The sequence below is a fragment of the Hydra viridissima genome, unplaced genomic scaffold (genome assembly GCF_058129835.1).
Source record: "Hydra viridissima isolate aposymbiotic clone 2 unplaced genomic scaffold, HvirCarnegie_v1 scaffold_5, whole genome shotgun sequence".
NCBI lineage: Eukaryota > Metazoa > Cnidaria > Hydrozoa > Anthoathecata > Hydridae > Hydra > Hydra viridissima.
In genome coordinates this window covers 15166982-15190643 of record NW_028324304.1, presented here as the reverse complement: position 1 = coordinate 15190643, position 23662 = coordinate 15166982, and the positions used below count along the sequence as shown (strand labels likewise).

General features: G+C 30.7%; 2 protein-coding genes across 2 annotated transcripts; both read right to left on the bottom strand.

The window, feature by feature from the left end:
• Window positions 1-3: 3 nt before the first annotated feature.
• LOC149888887 (TNF receptor-associated factor 3-like) lies at window positions 4-15406 on the bottom strand. Its single transcript, XM_090089300.1, has 7 exons — window positions 15055-15406; window positions 14687-14738; window positions 4077-4178; window positions 3600-3764; window positions 3413-3490; window positions 3236-3313; window positions 4-317 (listed from the first exon to the last, which is right to left on the bottom strand). Exons 1-7 carry the CDS (start codon window positions 15243-15245, stop codon window positions 96-98), a joined length of 888 nt encoding a protein of 295 aa, XP_089945426.1. The 5' UTR covers window positions 15246-15406; the 3' UTR covers window positions 4-95.
• A 5226-nt stretch (window positions 15407-20632) lies between these two features.
• LOC149888886 (uncharacterized) lies at window positions 20633-22243 on the bottom strand. Its single transcript, XM_090089135.1, has 2 exons — window positions 22240-22243; window positions 20633-21801 (listed from the first exon to the last, which is right to left on the bottom strand). Exons 1-2 carry the CDS (start codon window positions 22241-22243, stop codon window positions 20633-20635), a joined length of 1173 nt encoding a protein of 390 aa, XP_089945261.1.
• Between the last annotated feature and the right edge of the window lie 1419 nt (window positions 22244-23662).

Sequence of the window (23662 nt, the reverse complement as noted above, 5' to 3'; positions counted from 1 at the left end):
GTGTTTTTAGATGTGTATTTCATTTTTTTTTTTTGCTTTGTTTTTGTCGACAGTTCAATCAATTTCTTCGTCAGTCTTTATTTTCGTACGGATGTTTATCGATTTACGATTTTAATTCCAAAGTTTTTATTCGATTGTTTATTGATGATTATATCTTGGATTTGTTTCTCCATCTCAGAAATTTTATTTTGCATGTTGCTAAGTATTTTCTCTTTTTCAATTGATGCTTTTTCAACGGAAATTATTTTTTTAACGGCCAAACTTAAATGAATGCCAGTCGATGAAGAAACATGATCAACTTGTTCATTCTGAACTCCCTAAAAAAATAAGATTCAAATAAGTTTTAAAACATTTTCAATAACTAATGCAAAATTACAGAGAGGGAAATATATCTTTTTTTTTTTTAAACTACAGATAGGCGATACGCAGCTCCCCAAAATTTGCTCCTTCTTTTGAAATTTGTATTAATTTAGTATCATAAACTGCAAATACGAAATATTTTCTATTAGGGAACTAATAAAGAAATATTTTCACTAACATTTACTTTTACAAACTTTATATCTTACAAATTAGGCTTTTATGTTTTGGCATTTATGAAATTCATTAATCAAGTGTTGAAATTTACCTTTATTTATTTGAGTATTTAATAGCCGAATGGTTTCTAATTTTGTTTTCGCAACTGTTGTGAAAAGAGTTTTTTTATTATTTAGCTCATGTTTAAGGACGAAAATCTCGTTAACTTTGTTGAACGGTCAGTCAAAATCTGATTTCATTTCATAAACTTTTATTTTCATTCTATGACCAAAGGAAACTTTATTGTTAAAGAAGCACTTTCCACTAACATACTTCTAATCACAGAATACAATTTACTTCTTTAAGGATGTTGGCAATTATGTATTGCTTTAAGTCAATATGGATATTGAAATACAGATTAATTGGTTCAGGCCATCGAAAAAGGGCTAATTAAAAAAACCACTTCGTAAAGCTGGTGCTGAACTTCATATATCAAAAATAACTTTATTTTGTAGAACTTTTGGAAAAAATAAAGTTGCTACAGGAGCCAAGAAAGATTTTTTTTATTATATGAGATTTTTATATGAGCGTTTCTTTCTGATAATTGAAAGAAATGGTCTTTCAACATCCTTAATTATTTTTAAAAAGGAAAGTGCCTTTATACAACTGTTATTTACCATTAAAATATTTTTTTTTTAACAAAGAACTTAAATGTAACCAAAACTTATAAATAAACCTTATTTTAGCTAAAAGTTTATAGATTTCTTCATCAAAAATCCAAAGTTGAAAAACTTGAATTGCAACATGTTTAGTAAGAATTCGCTTAAATAAGTTAATAAAATATATTGCTAACTTTACAAGTTCATATAAAATATTGTCTCAAAATATCCGAATTTTTTAGATATCTGAACCTAGTAGACTAAGTCTAATTTTTTTGTTATAATTTTTAAAATGTTTTGGAAAGACATTTTTTGTAATTTTAAAAACATAAAAAATGAAATCATTAACTTTTAAATGAGAAGGGTGAATCCCGTGTTGATAGGCAATAATCCACTTTATTTCCAAAGGATTTTTTCACGAAAGTGTGAAATGTTTTATTGCAGCATGAAATACTTTGCTTTACAAAGTGTTTAATTAATGGAACGTGCAGTTGTTTGATTCTTGATTTTTTGTTTCATTACACACAGAAAGTACTTATTGAGACTGAAAATAGGAAAAATTGCCATTTAGAATCTTCTGTATTTCCCACAAATTCACTACATATAATGGTGTAAACAAAGAACATTTTGTGCACATGTCGATGCAAAAGCAGACTTCATAAGCCCATCTATAACAAGTAATGCATTGAAGCCAGTATTCTGAAGAATTAAACAATGCCACACCACACACACAACAATGACTTATTTTTTTGCTGTTGCGGTTATTAAAATTCAATGAACTTGGTTCTAGCGAATTGATTAATTCTAAACGCAAGCTGGAGAATTTCTTCTCCTTCAAATCACTTGATGGTATTTAATTAGAAGTGAATTTGATGAAAAGAACCATGAACATTGAATAAAAGAGGATTTTTGCAACTAAAGTTATAAATAAAAAATACTTTCTACAACGAGGTCTTCTAATTCCATCAGCTTATTTTACTTATACTTTAATTCAAGCCTGGGCAACCTCTTTTAGGCCAGCGCATTACCATATGTTGACATTCATAAATAACTTGAGAGGGTAATTAAATACTCCAAGGGTCACATCAGTTCAAATTATAATATCTATTATTTTCTAAAAGATAATCAAGAAAAAGACTGAAAAAAGATTCTACTTATTCATTTTATTTATTTTGTAGCATCTTAATGGAAACATCCCAACGCCAAAATCAACAATAATCTACTGAATGAAACTATCAAATCAAGGAAATTGTTTAATATGCATTAAAGTTGATGGTGAAAACTTATCATCAAAATTAAGTTAAAAACTGAGTTTTCTAAAAGTCAAGGATGCTTGTTCGACAGCAAATTAATTCCGAAAACTTCTATGAGAAAGTTTAATAAACAGTTTATCAGTCACACTCTGGAACTAACTGCAGTTTATAAATTTTGTTGTTTATTATTTCCAATTTTATGACCGATGCCTTGGGCATTTTATTTCTGGAATCAAGAATAAATAATTATAAGCAAATTATACAAAAAAACACACTCCAAAGTGTTAAGTATTGTTTATTTTCACAAAGAATTTAAAAAGAAAATTTTTATTGTGCTTGCAACTCGAAACGATCTCATAAAGAGTATAGTGCTGGAAAAAAAGATAAAAGACATGTACTTAGAAACATGCACTAAATATCCTGTCCGTAAAACTGGGAAAAGTCTGGTGGCAATTTACTCTCCCACAATTTCGCACAGCTAAGCTGTTTGAAAGCTGCAAAATAACAGAAAAAAATGAAGAAAAACGAAATGAAGGTGGAAAAACAATTTGTTTGAAAAAATTTGTTATGGTGTTAATTTTTATTTATTCACTTCATGCTGATATATTCAGTCAAAACAAATAAAAAACGACTTAAAAAATATTGTACAAAAGTTATTGAATCTTAGAACATATTCATTTTTCTAGTTTGCGAAATCGAATCAAATGCATTGAGTTTTTTCTTGGCTAACAATCATAGAACTTAATTTGAAAAAACATGGAGATTCTTTACTTAAAAATGACTATTTAACGAGTTAAACACTAATCTGACCTTGAATAAACATCCGATATCAAAATATTGACAGGGATGAATGGTGAGAGTGCAATCATTTGCCACATGAGAACTCATCTAAATTACGAAAAAAAAGGGATATTACAGCAACACAGCTTTTCTTAAACAAACTAAAACAATTTTTCAATATCTGTATTAAAGTAATCAAGAATTTACCTCACTCCTCAAAATGTTTTTCTGTCCACATTTGTTAAGACATTCAAGGGGAAAACGTAAGCAGACGCTCCAGTGAGCCTAAAACAAAAACAAAATGTTCTGATTTTCAAAATCACTTTAAAAAGTTATTTAAACTTACAAGTAGACCAAAAAATGTTTTATGGTTTTATGCAAACTATAAGTGTACTTCTAGATCCTGATAAACACATTTTGTTTGACAATATTTGCATGGAATACTGCGATAGTTGCAATCTAAATCTAAATGGTGCTCTAAATCTTTTCTTATGGGTAATACTTTGCACGGAATATTTGGACATTGAACTTCCGCAAATAGACAACATCTTAAATGATCCTATAACCAAATTAATAAATGGCAGAATTTATTATACAAAATAAACGACAATAAAATTCAATAATGTAAACGAAATGTAATATAGAGAAGAAAAATTAAGGCAATCAAACTGTTTCAATTTAAATAGAGTTTTACAACTCCAATTTTAATATTATGCAACAACACAGTGCTTTTCTTTTAGCTCAAATATGGAGATTGAAATTATATTTGCATAAAAATAACTTTCATCAACACTACTAAAAGTAATAAAAATTATGAAATTTACATAAATCGAAAGTTATAGACAACTAAAATTAAAATAACAGTTCGTACATTAATTGCCCTTAGTTCGCCAGTCCAGTTGCAATCTTTTAAATATTTGCATGTCACAAGCAATCCACTAATAGTTCTTTTAGCAGCTACATCTTCAAATACCTTAATTATATAAAATAGTTTAATCAATAATTTCTCTCTCCACAGATTACTGTTCTTTTATCAAGATTGAAAGGCAAGAATATCGTTAGAACTATAAAAGCTGTCGCATGAAACTTGGAAGTTATTATTTTTAGAGAAACCTCTTACCTAAGTGTTGTAGCCTAACAGGATAAGCTCTCTAGGTCCCCTAAATCATTAACCTTTTGGTGTTTGAATAATTGCATACGGCAAAATAGAAAATTCTGAAAATGCAATTTAAATTTTGTTTTTTAAAATAAACTTAAGTTTCAATTACCTTGAAGATAGGTATTGATTTAAACATCATTTAAATAATGTTAAAAAAAATTTTCGCGAAAGAAAAACGAGATTTAAGCTAGTACATTATTATAGTTTAGACGGCCTGAGTTATTTTAAACTGAAACTGATTCCGTAGTTACGAATATAATTATGGATAAAAAAAAACGTCTAAAAATCGTTTATTTGACGTCCTTTAATTGACCAAACTTTTTCGTTTCAAATTTATCCTTTTAAGACGCTTTTCGAACGTTTACGAAACGTTCTTATTTTCCTTGGACGATAAAACCTTAAATAAAGGTCCAAATAACGTTTAAAAAACGCTATGTGTTTACTTTTCAAATAACTAACAAATATCATTTTTGCTCCTAGTATTTTTTAAGTTTAAAAGATACTAGGTAAAAAAGTGTTGCTGAGTTAATATTAAATCCATAAAAATTTAATTTCTATGCTCCCCTTACTTCTGGCTAACATCTCATGAAAAGCTTTTTCATCAAAGGTTGTAAAAACTAACAATATAAGTGCTCACCGATGATGATAAGCTTTTACCATATTAACTGCCTGATGATCAAAAAACAACATCATTAAAAAGAAACGATCTATTTTTCTGAACAAAGCGATACTACTATAAAAGGAGAGTTCTGGGACAAAATGATTTTTCATCATCGTTTCTAAAATTTAAATAATCGCGGGGGTGAAATTTTTGATAATCGCGGGGTGAAAATTTTCTGGGTCAAAAAAAAAAAAAAATCCGACGAGAAAACATTTTATTTTTCATTACGTGATAAAACGCGTAATGAAAAGTTTAATTTTTGTAAAGGTGTTTAAATCTTGTCTGAAAAATTTCTTTTTTTCTTTGTTCTTGTTCTTGTTTTTCTTCGAGAATTAATTTATACATTTTAATTTCGCGCCATCCTAATCCTTTACTCATTAATTATTCAATGTGGTCAAGTGTTTTTAAGCTTCTAATTTTTCCATCCTCATTTCGCAAGATTCTAGTTTTGCTATTCATTTTATTACGCCAAGAAAAAAAATTTTAAATAAAATTTAAAAAGGGGATGAGTTTTACTAATGGAGAGTTTGGTCCGACAAGTGCTCCGCCATTGATAGGTACATATCTTCCTTCTCTTTTGGTGTAAAATCCATTTTTTAGTGAGCTTCCTTTTATAAAAGGTGTTAAAAATAATCCACCTCCACTTACAGTTTTTATATTTGTTCCATGTCCATTTTTTATTGCGTAAAAGGAATTGATGCCATTTCCTAAAATTTTGTCGAAGACAGTGGATCCAACAGAAGAGGCAACCCCGCCTAATAAGCCGTTGGCAACTGCTGGAGCGGCTTGAGCTGCAAGCATTTCTAGCATAGGTAAAAGAGCTCCAATAAGTCCTCCTTTTACTTTTGCGTTATGTTCCACTTGAGTTTTACTCATTTTTACAGTGACTCCAACTCCTCGATGGAGAGCGTCAACAATTTTTCGATGTTGGCTTTCTGTTATATGTAAAACGTCGTTTCCGTGAAAGTCGTCTCTTGAAATCCGGATGCTCACGGGTTTTCCTTCCATCATTGATTTTTTTTATTTTGTCAACCTGTCCTTGAGACACATTTAATTTAACACTGACATATTTGCTCATTTTGAAAGAGTCGGAAAAAATATTTATTTCACCTCTCGAATGTGATAACGGATCGTGATGTCCTCACCGCGAAAGTCTATTAAATTTCCGTTTTGATCGACGGTGCGTGTGATCATCGTGGAAATTTCGGGAACTTTGACAGGTAGGTAAACCAAATGGGTAGGCCTTTCGATAATTTTAAAACCAGGACCCACGTCTGGATAAAAGGAATAAATGCAGTTTAATTGCGAGCCGTTGATGTACGCCGACCCGATAACGTTGTTGACGATTTTGATCGTGTTGATGCTGGAAATTCTGACAATGTCGTCGGACACGTATTTTGAATTGGGGTCCAATTGTCTTTTTGTGAATCCCAAAAGGGAGGTGATGCTGTTTTCAACGTTCAAGTCCATCAAATAGTTTAAGCCAAGTTTGATAGATGATTTTAAAGTGTTTGAATTGGCTGTGATTTTGATGTTTTCTGGAGAGTAGCTGATTTTATTGGCGGCAACGTAGCTTGCGCTTTGAGACGCGTAATTTTTGATTGTGTTTGAGACGGTCTTTTGCAAATAATTGTTGATGTAGATGGTGTCGTAGCTCCCGTCTGGAATGACGACGTTTTCCCAATTGCCTCCGTTGTTCATGCTGTAACGGAAAGAATTGTTTTTGCTGGTGATGTTTGGAAAGCTGTTGTACGTCTCCAGACCGAGAAAAGCCATCTCATAAGTTTTTCCTTTTTCAAAAACAATTTTGTCCAAAAATTCTGTTATTATTACGTTGGAATTTCCATCCACGTCGATGATTATGCCTGACATTTTTTTAAATGGGTGAAATTTTTTTAAATGGATTCTTTTGGAAAACCAAAATCATCAAGTCTGCGTCGATATTTTCCATTGTATTTTTTTGAGGTTAAATTGATAACAGCAAATCCGTGATCCTCCTTCCAGCATTTTTTTTAAAAAATTTTTGAATTCTTCTATTGTCATATCGCACGAAACGCGGTCTCTATAAATGAGATTGATGTCAATTTCGTCTTGTTCAAAGAGACAAATAAAGTTTGCATTTGTTCGTATGGTTTGTCTAGGCAGCATAAAATAATTTTGAGCGAGGTAAAAGCAGTCGACGTTGGAGTGTCTTCCTCGCATATAATAGGATTCGCATTTGTTTTGTTTAGCATCTAGCAAATCATCAAAGATCATTGAATTGTTTTTTGTTGGGCTGAGTTCGGAAGGGTCTGGCACATCATCATCTGTTTCAAAAAATTGACAATCCACGTCCTCGGTTTCGGAATAATTTTTTGAAAGGTCGTTTATAACACATTCTGGGTTTAAATTTAATTTTTCAATTTGTTTTTGTACCTTGAACAAATCGAGAATAATTTCTTTTGGTAGTTTTTTGTCAAAGGCGCTTTTGAGTATTTTGTATTCTGGTTGGTAAAGGGACTTGCCAAAGACTTGCAAGCGGTTGTAATCTAACCATCCAGGTTTTAACAGCAAATTTACAAGCAAAGTTGTTTTTCCATAACCTGATTTTCCTAAGATGATTCCTCGAATGCTTCTTGGTAAAAGCTCATTGTTGTTCCTTTTGTTTTTTCCAATATCCCATGACAAATCGGTTATTTCCATTTTTTTAATTTAAAAATATTTATTTAAAATAAAAAAAAATGTACTGCGTCAAATGTAAAAGGAAAACAGAAACGACAAATTTGAGAAACGAAATCTCAAAAAACAACAGAAATATGCTCAAAGGGACATGCGTCGTTTGTGGATCTACAAAATGCACGTTTGCTTCTTCAACAGCAAAAGGAGGCGATTTGGTGGACTCGGTTAACAATTTTACAAAAAACGTAAAGCTTCCGGGGCAAAAATATCCAGGAGAAATGCACCTTCCTACTATGAATTTTGCAGGGCCTGGCACAAACTTGGACAAAAGGCTCGATTCAAACGACATGCCGAAAGAGGATAGTATGCCAGTGGACAGAGTGGACTTCCCAGCGTACCTTCATGATTTAGCTTATAAATATTTTCACGACCGGCAAAGAAGAAATTTAGCTGATCAAATGATGATTGAACAAATGAATTCGATTCCTAACCCAACTCAAAAAGAAATAAGAGAAAGAAATATTATTACACCCATCCTAAAAGCCAAAGTTAGATTCGGACTGGGTGTCTCTGCTAAAAAATCGAAGATTTTCAATGGATCTAAAGGATCTAAAAAAAAAAATTTTTTTCAAGTTTAAAATGGACGGATCAGCTTGCAGAGGAGCTTCACAAACCGGTGATTCATCATTTTAAAAAAAGAAAAGTGTTTGTGAACGATATTGATGAAATATGGGCTGTCGATTTGGTTGACATGCAATCGTTTTCAAAATTTAACAACGGAGTAAAATATTTGCTCATGGTGATAGACGTGTTTTCAAAGTATGGATGGATCGTTCCGTTAAAAAGCAAAACGGGTCTTGAAGTGGCTGAAGCGTTGAAAAATATTTTTGGTGAAAGAAAGTGTGTCAAATTGTGGGTGGACAAAGGAAAAGAATTTTACAACAAGCACGTGAGAGCGCTGGGTGTTCAATTATATTCCACTGAAAACGAGGAAAAAAGCTGTGTCGTCGAGCGATGGAACAGAACAATGAAAGAAAAAATGTTTAAATATTTTTCAGCCAACAGCACCAATAAATACATTGACGTTTTGGACGAAATGGTAAAAAATTACAACCGCACAAAACACTCATCAAAACACTCAAAATGACTCCAATTGAAGCCAGCGAGGAAAAGAATAAAAATATGGTATGGATGAACCTGAATGGAAAGATGCAAAAAGAAAGACCAGAACCTAAATTTTTAATGGGAGACAAAGTGAGGATAACAAAAAAGAAATCTAATTTTGAAAAAGGATACACGCCGAGATGGACCGAGGAGGTTTTCACAGTGTCAAAAATTCAGCGAACGGATCCACCCACGTATAAAATCGATGACACCCACGGCGAAGAAATTCAAGGCACTTTTTACGAGCAGGAAATGCAAAAGACGCATCAAGAAATATTCAGAATTGAAAAAATAATTCGCAGAACAAAAAGCAAATCACTGGTCAAATGGAAAGGATATCCAGACTCGTTTAACTCATGGGTGGATAATAAAGAATTGATCCGTTTTAAAAAATGTCATAAAAAAATTTTCTTTTCATATAAAAAAGATGAATTTTGTTTCGATTGAAAATTTTGACGAGAGCAAATTATCGGTTGGAGAAATTTATTCTGCAACCAAACCAATTCACTACCAAAAGATTCCGCTTTTTTATGAGTACCCCTCTGGAAAAGGCCCTTTTATTTTAAGAACCCCAGTTTTGTTTTCTCTGGGTGTGTTTGAAAACCGCAGCGTGGAGATGAAAAAGCTGACGGGATGACAGCAGCAGAAGAAAAGTTTATGGAGGTGACTGAAAAAATATCAAAATTTCTTCGCGAGCAAGTCATCAAATTGGCACCGTTGTTGAAAAAAGGAGGGAGAACGAAAAAAATAATGACAGAATATTTATCCATTTTTAAAAACAAATCTGAGATGGCATCCCCCATTTTTTTCGGAAAGTTGTATACAAAAGAAAAGAGCATCACTTCCTTGTTCTACAAAAAGGAGTACAAAAAGCTGGTAAAAGCAGATCCATTGACATATGTTTGTCAAAGGTGTCTTGCCGTTGCGTCTTTGAGAATCGAAGGTGTTTTTATTAGTTCTCAGATCGAGTCCATTCAGGTTAGGATTCCCGAAGTGGTCATCGCAAAAAATGAGCCTTCAGTTCAAAGCATCATGGGTGACAATTTGGATTTGGGAGAAATGGAATCTGACGAAGAAATGTGAAAAACACTAAGAAAAAAATGAAAATAAAATGAGTTAAAACATTTTCTTTTCATATAAAAAATGCATGCCCCTCACAAGTTGTTTAAAAATGTTGCCTCAGCAGAGAAACACATTGATTCTAATTTTAAAAAAAGAGTTGGAGAAACACAAGGAGCTGGAAAGGTTCAAGGATTTGGAAAATTTGGTTGAAAGAATCAAAGAGTTGGAAAATTTGGTGGAGATAATCAAAAATCTACCAAAAAAAACATCGCAAAATATTATTGTTACGAAAAAAAAATTGGATCACCCAAACTGCTTTAACATAAATGCGCAACACGAGATTTTTGCTCAGAAAGACATTAAATTTGCTGCTCTTTCTCACACGTCAATATCGTTGTCCGTGGGGTTGAATTTTGAAAAAGGAATTGTTGTCGTCACTTTGATGAACAAAATCAGTGATCAATTGGACTTTTACAAAAACGATGTTATTTTTTCAGAGTCTGTGGGCGACGTCACTTTGGATGTAACCAACAACACCAACAATGATGTCATAGTCAAAAAAGGCGAAATGCTTTGCAAAATAAATCATATCGATTCGAATTTAAAAAATCTGTATTTGTTAAAAAGATGGAGATAATAAAAAACACTGAAAAAATTTACCCAGTTCTTCCAAATTCATTAGGACCAACAGCACCAACCGATGGAGGACACATTTACCGTCTTCAAAAAATAAGCGAGATCCAAAAAGAAATGGAGGATGAAAAAGTGAAAAGAATGGCTTTGAGTAAAAAGTACTATCGAGTGGCAAAAACTATTCGTTTTGCAGATGATGGGTTGCAAACGTTGTGCATTGGTTTGGGGATTACAGGGGTTGCACTTTCGTCGACCGTCGTTGCCACTCCAGTTTCTATTGCGTGCGAGGGGGTTGCAATTGGATTGGGGGCTTTGTCCATTTTCGAAAATCATCAAAACAAAAAATTGATGCTGAAAGCTGAAAAGCACGAAAAATTAAAAGTTCTTTCCGAGTCGAAATTAAACACGATTAGCGATCACATTTCAAAATCGCTCATGGACGGGTTTGTGAGCGATTCCGAATACGAATTAATTTTAAGCGAGCTTAAAAAATTTAAAAACATGACTGAAGAAATTCAAACAAAAGCAAAAAGCAGCATTGACGATTTGGCAAAAGAGTCGTTGATCCAAAAAGGAAGAGAAGAAGCCATTAAAGCATTTAACAAACTGTACAAAAAATGAAAATGAACGCAAACGCGAACTCGTTTTTGTTTAAGTTTTTTTCTCCGTATTTTAAAAAATGGAATTCTTTAAAATACACGACCCGAAAAAGAGAGATGAGATTGTGAAAAATTATATGGCCAACAGGGAAAAGATTTACAATGAGAGCCTCAACACGAACATTTTAGATGCAAATTATTAGACTGATTTGTCAAAGTTTTTTAAGCCGCTGATTGAGAGCAACGAAAATGTGAAAAACGAGCTAAAGAGCATCGCATACAGGGTTGGAAACAGTCCACTAGCTTTGGCTTACCCAGAAAGCAAGTCGTCTTTTGAAAGTTTAAAGGCTCCTGAAAGAATGAATTTAGGAGGTCTCGCGTCTTATTATTTGTCGCATTATGCGATGAAAAAAGAAACGTGTGACAGTGTTTGGAATTCACGCAAAAAAAGATGAAAAATGTACATTGAAGACAAGGAAATTTTTATCGACAATAACGACATCATTATTGATGGAGAAAAGTACGAGGGGAAAGAAGGACTTTGGGAGCTGATTTCAAGATCTAAGCCTGATAAAAATAAATACACGCGCGAGGACTTAAAAAATTATGAAAAAATACTGGTCGAAAAGCATGCAATGGAGAGAGAAGGGAGACCAACCGTACCAAAAGCTTCGAGAAGCGAAAAGTGGGAAACGATTGTTTCAGAAATTTGGGAAAGAAATTACACAAAAACGAGAGGAGTAAAAGGGCGCGGAGTGATCATTCTTCCGAGCGATCCGAATGCGCTTGTTCAACAGCTTAACTTGAGCATTGCTTCATGGCATGCCGGAAATGTCGCATCGAGAAAAGTAGCTGTCAAGAATTGTGACGAGCTTTTGAGACAGAGGGTAATCAACGAAGAGGAATACAAGTCGATTCAAAAATACATCGAGTCGTGAAACACGAATTAAAAAAATATTTTCTCATTTTAAAAAAATGCTCATTGTGAACAACAGAAGATATATAAAAAAGAACGTCGTCGGAGGTGGAGGAATCGTGGACACGTTTAAAAATTTTTTTAGGAGAATGATAGCTTCAAACGCATCGAGATCGTTTCTTCATTTATTAAGAAAGGCAGCAGCAAGCGAAATTGGAAGAGAAGCGATTACCGCCGCTAGATCTGCTGGAAAAGAATTAGCCTCTTCAGCCATATCAACCGCTAGAGACGTTGCCATTGACAAAGGAAAAAAAGCGATTGAAAAAGTTTATGCCAAGACAGGAACGCCAAATCCATTGACAAGCGCGATTTTAAACGAAGCGGCAAAGCAATATGAATCTATTAATCCAATTGAAGAGCTGCATAAAAAAATGTTTGGTTCATCCATTCAAGTAAAAAAGAAAATAACAAAAAAGAACGCGGCTAGAATTCAAGACCTCGTCAAAATGGGTAGAGGGCTTTTGATTGCGTGATTTTTTTTGACGAATTAAAAATGACATAAAATTTTTTTTTCTCATTTTAAAAAATGATAAACAGCGACAGATTAATAATTGACGAAATGCCTGTCTACGATAAAGGCATTGAAAAATTTGATTTTTTCGAGTATCTTCCAACAAATCTCGATTTAAATTCTTCAGGATCAATCGTTTTTGAGATTGATTGCCAATCTGTGCAGACAGTTCCGTCTGATGCTTACATCCTCGTCGAAGGGGTTCTGAAAAAACAAGAGGGGACAGCTTACATAGCAACAGACAACATTGCTCTGGTAAACAACGCTATGATGTATTTGTTCAGTGAAGCCACTTACTAATTATCAGGACAGCAAGTGGAAAGAGTCATGTACCCAGGGCAGGGAACAACCATTCTTGGATTGTTGAAATATCCTTTCAGTTTTTAGATTACCGATGGTTTGAAACAAATGTGGTACAAAGACACTTCAGTAGCAACTGGAAACGCAGGGTTCAATGTCAGGCGAGACCACTTGTTTGCAGACACCACATCCATTGGCTCATTTTCTTTTAGGGTACCTTTAAGACACATTTTTACTTTTTGCGAAAGTTACGAAAAAGCTATTTACGGATTTAGACATACATTAACCTTTACAAAAAAAGAATATGATGACTCCATTTACAGAGCCGGAACTGTTACTGCAGGAATAATCGACCTTAAAAAATTCCGACTTTTCATGCCTAGAATTGAAACGAATATTTTGAAAAAAAACGAGTTATTGAATTTTATGGCGGCGAAAAGTACCGTTAAAGTACCTTACAAAGCAAACAAAGTCGAAAGGCAAGTCATCCCTGCTGGTCTCACAGAATTTACCTGGACTCTCGGAAGGGTCACGGACAAAAGCGTTCCGCAATTTATTTTGTTTTGCGATTATCAAAAATTTCACCCCCGCGATTATTTAAATTTTAGAAACGATGATGAAAAATCAATTTGTCCCAGAACTCTCCTTTTATAGTAGTAGCGATCAAACCAAAAAAGCTATGTCAATTTGACATCAGTATGCAAACAGTGATATTTTGAAAAGAAATTAAGAAGTCATACAGTTCCAAAGTTGCAACAGATAAGTTGGTGATAAAATAATTAAAAAATGATATTTTTTAAAGTTGTGCTAATTGTTAGATTTAGTTTATGTTAATGATTGAACAAAGCGAGAAATTGTTCCGATTCAATTTTTCAATAGCACTATTAAAAAGATGAACAAAAACAATTTCAGCCAAGTGCAATTGCAACTCCTAAAATAAGTTTTATCTTTTTATAATTTTCAATTTTAACATAGTTATAAGCTAATGAATAATGTTTAACTGTTTATTGCTAAGAACTTATTGTTTAAATATACGCACATGATTAATAAACTAATATAAAACTTGTAAAAAATATTTACTTCAATCTCTACTTTAAAATTTGCTCAAACTTTATATTTTTAAGAAACTTTGATTAGATCTGAATCATATATAATTTTTTAGAGGGTAATTTTTGATTAACATTGCCAGGTAAAACATTCAGAGTAGGTATCTGCACATCCTATCATTCATCGTATCAACCATTAACCATAACTAGAAATTGTTGAACAACAACAAATTTTGTATGAACTTTCGGATACCTCTAAATTTTATTTTTCAATAATGTCGCAGTAAATGCAAGAAAGAAATTGTTAAAGAACATATTGCATTATTTACTGCTTGTTAGTGGTTCAAAAATTAATACTTTTTCAGGAAGTAGTATCACAGTGGTAATCATATTTATAGCAGAAAAATTTGCACTGCAAATTTCAAAATGGCGGCATTTACCATGATTTCCGCTATGGGAAAATCCGCCGAAGTGAATAACTAAGTTTATTTCAAGAGATTACGTGTGAAAAGATTTCTTTCAGAGGTTGAAAGACGGAACGGAAAACTCCATCTAAATGCAAGATGAAGATCGAAAAGGAGGGGTTTCTTTCGCTCTTTTGTTTTTTTATTCATTTTAGCTACTTTTAAAGAATAATTAAAACATCAGTAGAGTTCCTCCACCTTTTAAAATTACACACAACTTGAAGATTTAGAAAGTAAATATCACTTACCATATTTTTGGATAAAAAAGTTCGGCAGATAGGACAAACTCGTCGATTTTTTCTAAAAAAATGAAAAACCAATTGAAGTTCAAAACAAAGTCGTCACTTAAAATTTTTTAAAGTATAAGTATATAATTTAAAAAGAAATTGACATATATTTATTTGTATTATTTTATTTTTTTATTTGTTTTATTTTGTAAACTTTTAGGCCCCCTTTAAAATAAAGCCCGTGAACGGTAAGGCGAACTATTTAAGGTTGGAAAAGATCAAAAACTTTTGTTGACAACTTAATGAACATGTTTTAGTAATATTATATTAGCTCAAAAAGTCATGTTATTTAAAGATAGAAATTTTAACTACTTTAACAATTATTATACCTAAAAAAAATTTGAAGGCATGAATTACAAAACCTATGGCCGCATCCATTAATTTGTTGAGGATCACGCAAAGCGAGGAAACAAATTGAGCATTTGTAGTCATCAAGGAGAGTATTTACAAAGTTTTCATCAAATCCACCACAACCACCCGTCTCTTCAAAATAGCATTCCAATATTTGAAATGGCAACATTCCTTTTCCTACTTTTATATGCTTCTACTTTAGAAACGGAAAAACAGTTTAGCAAAAGTTTTAAATGGTGCAATAAAACACCAGTATTTTAAAGTATCGCTTTAATTCTATCGTTTGTTCAAAAAATGATACGGAAAGCATTTGAAAAAAAGAATCATAAGTACGATATTTTTATGATTTGAAAGTTTACACTCATAATCAAATATTTATTATGTTTTATTTGATAACGTCGCAAAGAATGAGCTTACAAAATGGGATTAAAATTTAGGAATTAATCTTTGAAGTCAAATTTAGGTGACAACATTAACCAGTGAGATTTCAATTTGATAACTTTCTTTATGTAAATAAACTTGTAAGTTTTTCTTATTGCTTTAATGAGAAAATAATCCATTGGCAGCTTGTGTGTGAATTTTATGAAGTTTACGCTTTTTCTTTCACGTCTTTTTTTTCTTTTCTTTTTTCTACTGCTAGTAGATTTCAGATAAAGATTAGGATGTGTAAACCTTTCAATAAAAATTGATCGTAAATATAAACCTTTATCACCATATTTATAGAGTTTGAGCTTTTTAGGCCAAGTCTCCCAAGATTGAGAAAAATGTGGTTTATCTTCAGGATATGACAGGGCTTGGTCTAGTTAGCTACGACAAGATATTTGTCAAAGACTGCATATTCAATTTTAATATGAAAAAAGCTCATAGAGTTTGGGAGAAAGCTTGATTTAAAAATGCTATTCAGTTTTTTTCAGAGTTTGTAAGCTTTCTTTTTTAATCTCCTTTTGCTGGCAAAACTCTTAGTTAACGTAAGAATGCAATTGAGGATAAAAATTAGAATAATATACTGTAATATTGAAGGAAACCAATTGAGGATAAAAATTAAAATAACATGCTGTAATATTGAAGGAATCCATCTTCAAATGCTCCTTTAAGACATTCACGTAGTTGTAAAAAAATATGTGCTACTTTTTATACTAAAGCTACGCAAATTGAAGGAAAAGCATTAAAAAATGCTTAGAATTTTCATAACAGAAGAACGGATCATTTGAGATAAAAATTTAGTTTTTCTAACACAGCACAAATTCGATAAAAAAAAAAAAAAATTGAAGATACCAATATCTTTGGCAATAAGTGTATGACTCTTCAGTGTTGTATAGCATTTTCACAAAAAAATTGTAAACTTTAACTATCTGTTGTTAAATTGGTTTAGGTAACTTTTATTAAATTTGTTGAACTGTAACAAATAAGAAGTATGTTAGTTGTTTAATCCCATTAAACTCAATCATTAGAATGCATTTCAAAAATATATAGAAGTTTTATAAGGAAATCCATCATTGAGGTAAAAGCATGAAACAAATAGGAGACTTTTATTTTCGCCATACATACATACATACATACATACATACATACATACATACATACATACATACATACATACATACATACATACATACATACATACATACATACATACATACATACATACATACATACATACATACATACATACATACATACATACATACATACATACATACATACATACATACATACATACATACATACATACATACATACATACATACATACATACATACATACATACATACATACATACATACATACATACATACATACATACATACATACATACATACATACATACATACATACATACATACATACATGCATTTTTTTTTTCAAAAACAGATTTCTACTCCACTTTATTACTTTTGGTTAGCCTTATTTCCTTCAGCAAAAACTGGTATAAGCGTTGCATTTTATTTTTTGTTAATCATATTTCTAATAGGCATTGCATATGAAGAAATCCAACGTTTAGGTATAAGGAAGTTTTTAGAAAATATGTTTTACCAATTAAAACTTTTATTTAACTAGCATGATTTTAACAAGAAAACTAGGTAAATCAACTGATAGTTCAAAGAATGTTCCACCGTGATATTGCTGACCTAATAAAAGTTAAATCCAGAAACAACAATCTACATTGTGTTCTCTCATTTTTCATCGATCTTGTAAGACAAATTGAGAATTGATTTTTGTGAAAGTTATAATACTGGGTAATTGGAAGTATTTTTTCAATTTTTTAAAAATTTTTGCTAAGTGAGTGTTTACTATCAGTTAGAAGGCGAAGAAATATTTTCATGATTTAAGCCTTATTTTTGAAGGTATAAAGGAAAATAACTAAGTATCCATAAAATGATCAAAACAAAAGTTGTCATATTCAACTTGTTTTCAAAATTCTTTTTATGAATTATGTACTTCAGCTATTTTGAGCAATTCCTATTCGCTACTACGTAAAGTGATTCATTGGTACAACGACTGTACAGTAAACTACACTATCAGTCAAAATGAAAAGTCCAACCTCTTTTTTGTGTGAATTGTTTTCTGTTACCGTTACTTTTTATTTTCTCTTCCGATATGATAAATAAATGTTTAGGATCTGATATCAAATTTAAGTAAGGTTATAGAGATATGATAAGTAAATCAGTAGGTTTAGATATTTTTAAAATACATGTAGTAGCAGATAATTAAAGTAAATAAGTTAGTAAAGAAAGTTCAGATAAAAAGTTAAGTGGTTTCAGATAAGAAATCTAAAAAATAGGGAAAGAGTGGGAAAGTTGGTTATAACTTTCAAAACCTAGTATTGAAGTCTCCAACGGAGATACACAGAGTATTCTGAAAAGGTATAAAGACACTTATAACTACAAAAGCAACAAAATCTCTGAAAAACATTGCGTGAACACAAATTTAGAAGATAAAAACTGTTTTTTTTTAATAACGAACGATAACGAATCAAGTGCAAATTACTCCATTAGTCTTTTAAAATAAGTTAATAATTTTGATGCTTATTAAAAAAGAAGTCTATTAATTTAAAACAGCAAACATTTACGGTGAGACATGTTTATCCTCACATAAAATTTGTTATTTTTGAAAAATATATTTAATAGATTTATTCAAATAGCAAGTCTGCACATTTTCTTGAAGGTATGAAACGAAATAATGTAAGGTATTAGGTATCATTTAAGGTACCGCAAACTTTTTTCTGAACTTGTCGTTCTAAATAAAAAAATCATTTTGAACTGATTTACTTTAATCCACTGTTATAAATATTTGTTCTTTGTTCGATATGATTTGTTATTAACCTAAAATTAGAAGGGCGATATTTAACTGTTTCAATTAACAGCTTAATACCAGTTAAAGTAAATCCTTAAGCATTAGGAATATAAAACGACGCTTGCAAGAATGTAAATTAGATAAATGCAGAATGGCGATGGAAAAATTGGTTAAGGAAATTGAAAGAAATTCTTGTTAGAGAGAAATGTTATGGTGTTTCAGATTTTTACATAAAGCAATATAATGAAAAAAAAAAAATACGATTGCTGCCATATCGCAAAAACCAGTTTAACTAATTTACGAGGCACATCCTTTAATGATAAAAGTTGTTTTTGGAGCAGACAGTTTTACGATTGGTAATTCAAATGTATAGTCTGAATTTTTAAAATAACTCTCAACAGCTTTAAGTATACTGAGTATAGTGGTTCCAAATACAAGAGGTACAATTTTGATGCTTAAAGCTTATTTAAGATGTAATTTAAAAATTTAAAGAATCTAACTACATATTCGGGTGTAGTTCAGTATTTCCCAACTCCAGGCCCAAAACATAGTTGACCGTTTTATAAAATTTTAAATTTTATTTCTTCAATTGTCAAAACATGCACCAACACCATTTTTCATCTTTAAATTTAACTAATCAAGAAAAACTTTAAAAATCTTTTTTTAATTTTTTTCTCCAGTTCACATTACAAGTCTTATAGAGTTTGGAAAAAACATGCCCGCCGTTTTCCGGATGTCCACTCTCTAAGTATACAGGTTCTCTACTTTCAACTACATTTTCTTCGCTGCTAGACATTTTTTTTTCGGTCTGTTTGCAAAAAAATAATAATCAATAAAATATAAGAATGTGTTGGTTAAAAAATAAAAATTTTTTAACAATGAAATTGGGAATAATCATTTTTATTTCTAATGTTCTATATGAAACAGATTACAGCTTTTTTTTTTACTTGCAAAACTTCTCTTCAACATTAGAGATATCCTCAACTTTTTTCATTTCTTTTCAGCCTTCTTTCTAATTACTTAGAGTCATATATCATTTGCAATAATAATAATGCACTTAGCTTAAAATGAAATGTTTTTTAACGTGATTTGTAAGAAGTATGTTACTGTATAAACTTGATTGCTACAATTTTTTTGTATTATACAGATCAAAACTTACCAGCAACTTCTAACAATCAAATAGAGAAGGTTTTCTAATCTGTGTGAGGTTCAGAGCATTGAAGCATTGTAAACAAAAAGGATTATCGAAAATTAAAAATAGATTATTGAAAATTGATTGGTGTATTTCATTTCCTTTGCAACATCTCATAAATATTATAAGAAACATTAATGGTTCACACTGACGTGAACCATTAATGTTTTTTATAATATTTATGAGATGTTGTGTGCTTTACACTTGTAAATGTATGCTATTATGAAAATTCAATATTAAAAAACAAAACAAAATTGAAAATACTTCGACAGTGCAATTGTAGGATTACAACAAACTCATTTTTATAAGGTAAACAAATATATTTTTCACAACTTCACTTTGTGGTAAACACTTATACGAACCATCAATTTTTTCAACCAAGTTAAAATTCAACTTTTGAGAATCGCACGGATGTTTCTAAAAAGATTCCTTGATTTTTTATACCTGAAAATCCGACGTTTTTTTAATTTCCATTGTTATAAAAAACATAAAATGTCTAAAATGGGTGACAATATGTTCATTATTTTTCAATTAATATTTAACTTTTTGTAAAGCTTACATTTTTCACTTATATAAATATTTTAATGTTTATTTTAATGAAAAACCTTAGAAAAAAGTGAACAGATAATGAAGAAAGTTTAAACTGTCTTGCTTTAAAAACAGTCTAGAGCTAACTATATATATATATATATATATATATATATATATATATATATATATATATATATATATATATATATATATATATATATATATATATATATATATATATATATTATAATTATTAAAACATCATATACGGTATCATGCTATTATTTCTTTTTCTTTTTTATGTAATATTTCGGCTCATATGGTGAGAGCCATTATCAAACTAATAAAACCGTTAAAAAAACCGTTTAAAAATTATAATAAACGTAACCAAATGATGTCATAGCACCGTCAGATATTCAAGATTTTTTTAATTTTACAAAAAACGGTTTCCTATGGTAATTCATCACCAAATTGCCATTGTCGCGATTTAAAATGTTTTCTTTAGGTTTTGTGCATTGTATACGTTGTATTTCAATGGCCTAGCGAATTTTCCTTGTGTAGTTGTTTGAAATTACAGAAAGTGTTTTTGGGTTCTCCCAGTTTATTTTACCTTTACAATGTTGTGAATGTTCCACTATTCCAGATGTTTCACAGTTGGCTTTTGTAACGTTATTTTTATGTTCTTGAACTCGTGTAGAAATCTTTTTTCTTGATTCCTCAATATAACATGCGCCACATGTGCAATTAAGTTGGTACACTCCTGGATAACTATTCGGAGGCAGTTTAGATTTGTTTCGGCAAAGTATATTGACTAAGAGATTACCAAAACGAAAGACTGTTTTAACGCCAACTTTACGAAATTCTTTTCTAAGAACAAGGCCTATTTTCGGAACCCATGGTAAAATAACAAGATTTTTGGTATCAATTTTTTGAGAACAAGATGGATTTGCGGAGTATTTATAATTTTTAGCAATATCTGAATACTGTTTATGGGAATGTCCATTTTCAGTAAATATTTTAATAAGAAAATTTATTTCATCTTGAATGTTATGTTCTGAACAAATTTTGTATGCTCTAGTTAAAAAACCTTTAAAAATACGAACTGCGATATTCGGTGAAACAGATGATTTCGGTTTTATAAGCACGTTTGTAATTGCATTTTTTCGGTGAATGGAAAACTCATATTTGTGAAGGGATTGATTGGTGGAGATACAAATATCTAAAAAATTTAATTGGTGTTGAGCATTTTCGTATTCGCATGTATATTGGATAGATTTATCTTGTGAATTTAAAAGTGCTAAAAAAGAATTTGCGTCATTAATATTAGTAAATCGAGCATGGCTATCGTCAACGTAACGTTTATAAGTTTTAGGTGCAATATTGACGTTCAAAGCCTGTTGAATAGCATTAGATTCAATATGTTGTAGATATGCTTCTGACATGACGACCATTATGGATAGACCTATTGGACCAGAGTTTTTTAAAATGTATATTTTGTCTTCCCATAAAAAATAACACTTACTAACACAGAGATCAATTAGTTTATGAATGTCTACTAAAGATAATTTAGTTCGTTGTATTAGATTTTCTCTATCATTGTTAAACATATCAATAATTGCAACAGTTGCTTTATGAAGTGGCACTGATGGGTATAAATTAATAACATCAAACGATACTTGAATTTCGTCATTAATAAACCATTCTTTTGCTGTTGATACAATATATACATATATATATACATATATATATATATATATATATATATATATATATATATATATATATATATATATATATATATATATATATATATATATATATATATATATATATATATATACATATAAATATATATAGATAAAAAATATATAGATAGATAGATAGATATATGGGAAAGAGATCATAGTATCAAGAAGATCATTTCATTAAAAAAGTAAGAAATGATAATATGAAATGCCAATTAATGTTTTTCATTAATTGATCACCTTAAGTAGTTAGTTTTGTTAGATCGTACAATATGGTGTTGTTAAATTATTCGTCCATCTAGCTGTACTTTCTTTTAAAAAGTTAATGTTTTAATAACGTTTGCTAATCTATAAATTTTCATTTCTCAAGCTCTAAATAGTAGTAATTGTATAAATTTTACCCATCTTAAAGCATTTTTATTTTAGACGAGTGACAATTTCCACACAGATGTCAAAATACTAGCTAAGAGTCGAATAAGGATCTTTAATAATCTACTATGCGAATAGAATAAAACTACTAAACATTTAATGAAAAAATCATCAGAAGTACATTGAAAGCTAAGAATGCAGCTTATTGAATGGCGAATTTTTGCGTTGGACAAATATATATATTTATTGACAATATTTTTTTTTAAAAAAAGGATAAGCCAGCCAAAAAAATGATGGAAGATGGATTAAACATGAAGAAGATTTTCTTTATAATCCATTAATGAAAAAAGAAGCTGCGATTGATCTTAAAAAAAAATTGTGAAACTAATTTGAGATAGCTAACAAAAAACGAAGCCCTCAAAAAGTTTGAATACGAAAAACGATTTATGGAACGTATGTACAACAAATAGCGGGACAAGCTTAATTTCAAAAACTTCAAAGTGAAAGAAAGCCTTATAAAATTTAAGAAAAACGGAAATAAAAAAAGGTGACTCTTGGAAGCGAAAATTTACGTGTTCACCAATTCATCAAGCTTCAGAAGTTTTTAATTACAATGGTAACAATTATGAAATCAAATCACGGTGAAAATTGCATTAACTTCAACAAGTTCTAGTAAGTAGCTGAATTTACTAATTGCAAAAGCATTAGTAAATTCAGCTACTTACTGGAAATTGTAGAAGAAAAGCTCAGCGGATAAATGCAATGGAAAAAAACGTATATTAAAAGACATTAATAGAAACCCTGCTTAGAAGACATATTGGATACTTAATATGCATTAAGTCAAAGAAACTCGTGGTTTTTATAATGAACATGGAAGTATAGCATGAACATTAAAAACAATTCAAAAACTACAAACTGCTCAATCATTTTTATAAAGTGGATATATATTTTGTAAGGAGGAAAGACAAAGGAAATTACAAACACCATCTTTAAGTTTTTCCTGACACAAACATAGCATTCAATCGAAGGAAAGTGTGAGAAAGCCCAAACACCAGACGGACATACATGCGCAAGTACATGAAAAATAAACCAGTCACACCTCTAAAATTTAACTACTTTCGTAAAAGTCAAGCTAAACTGATAAAGTGATAAAAATTCAATTAGTTAAGTCCGCAAAAATAATGAAGCATTTCTGAGACTAACACTAATCACCTGTACACAATCATCGCCATCATAAATTTGCCTTCACATACTCTCGCGACTCACATATCTCTGTGCTATACTGTATAATTTGTGCTAAACAGTACCTACTCATATTATTAGACTCAAAGTCAATTTTTAGCTTTTTGTCTTTTTTGTGTCTAAAATGCAATACAAGCAATCGCAACTTTATTTTTTTGTTATATAATCTATATATTATTGCATACAAAGCATATTTATAGGATATAAACATCA

Coding starts and splice junctions, on each gene's coding strand:
- LOC149888887 (XM_090089300.1), bottom strand. CDS start 15,245: ATGTTGCCATTTCAAATATTGGAATGCTATTTTGAAGAGACGGGTGGT. Junction 3,314..3,412: donor AAAACATTTTGAGGAGTGAG/GTAAATTCTTGA, acceptor TTCGTAATTTAG/ATGAGTTCTCATGTGGCAAA. Junction 318..3,235: donor ATATCGGATGTTTATTCAAG/GTCAGATTAGTG, acceptor TTATTTTTTTAG/GGAGTTCAGAATGAACAAGT.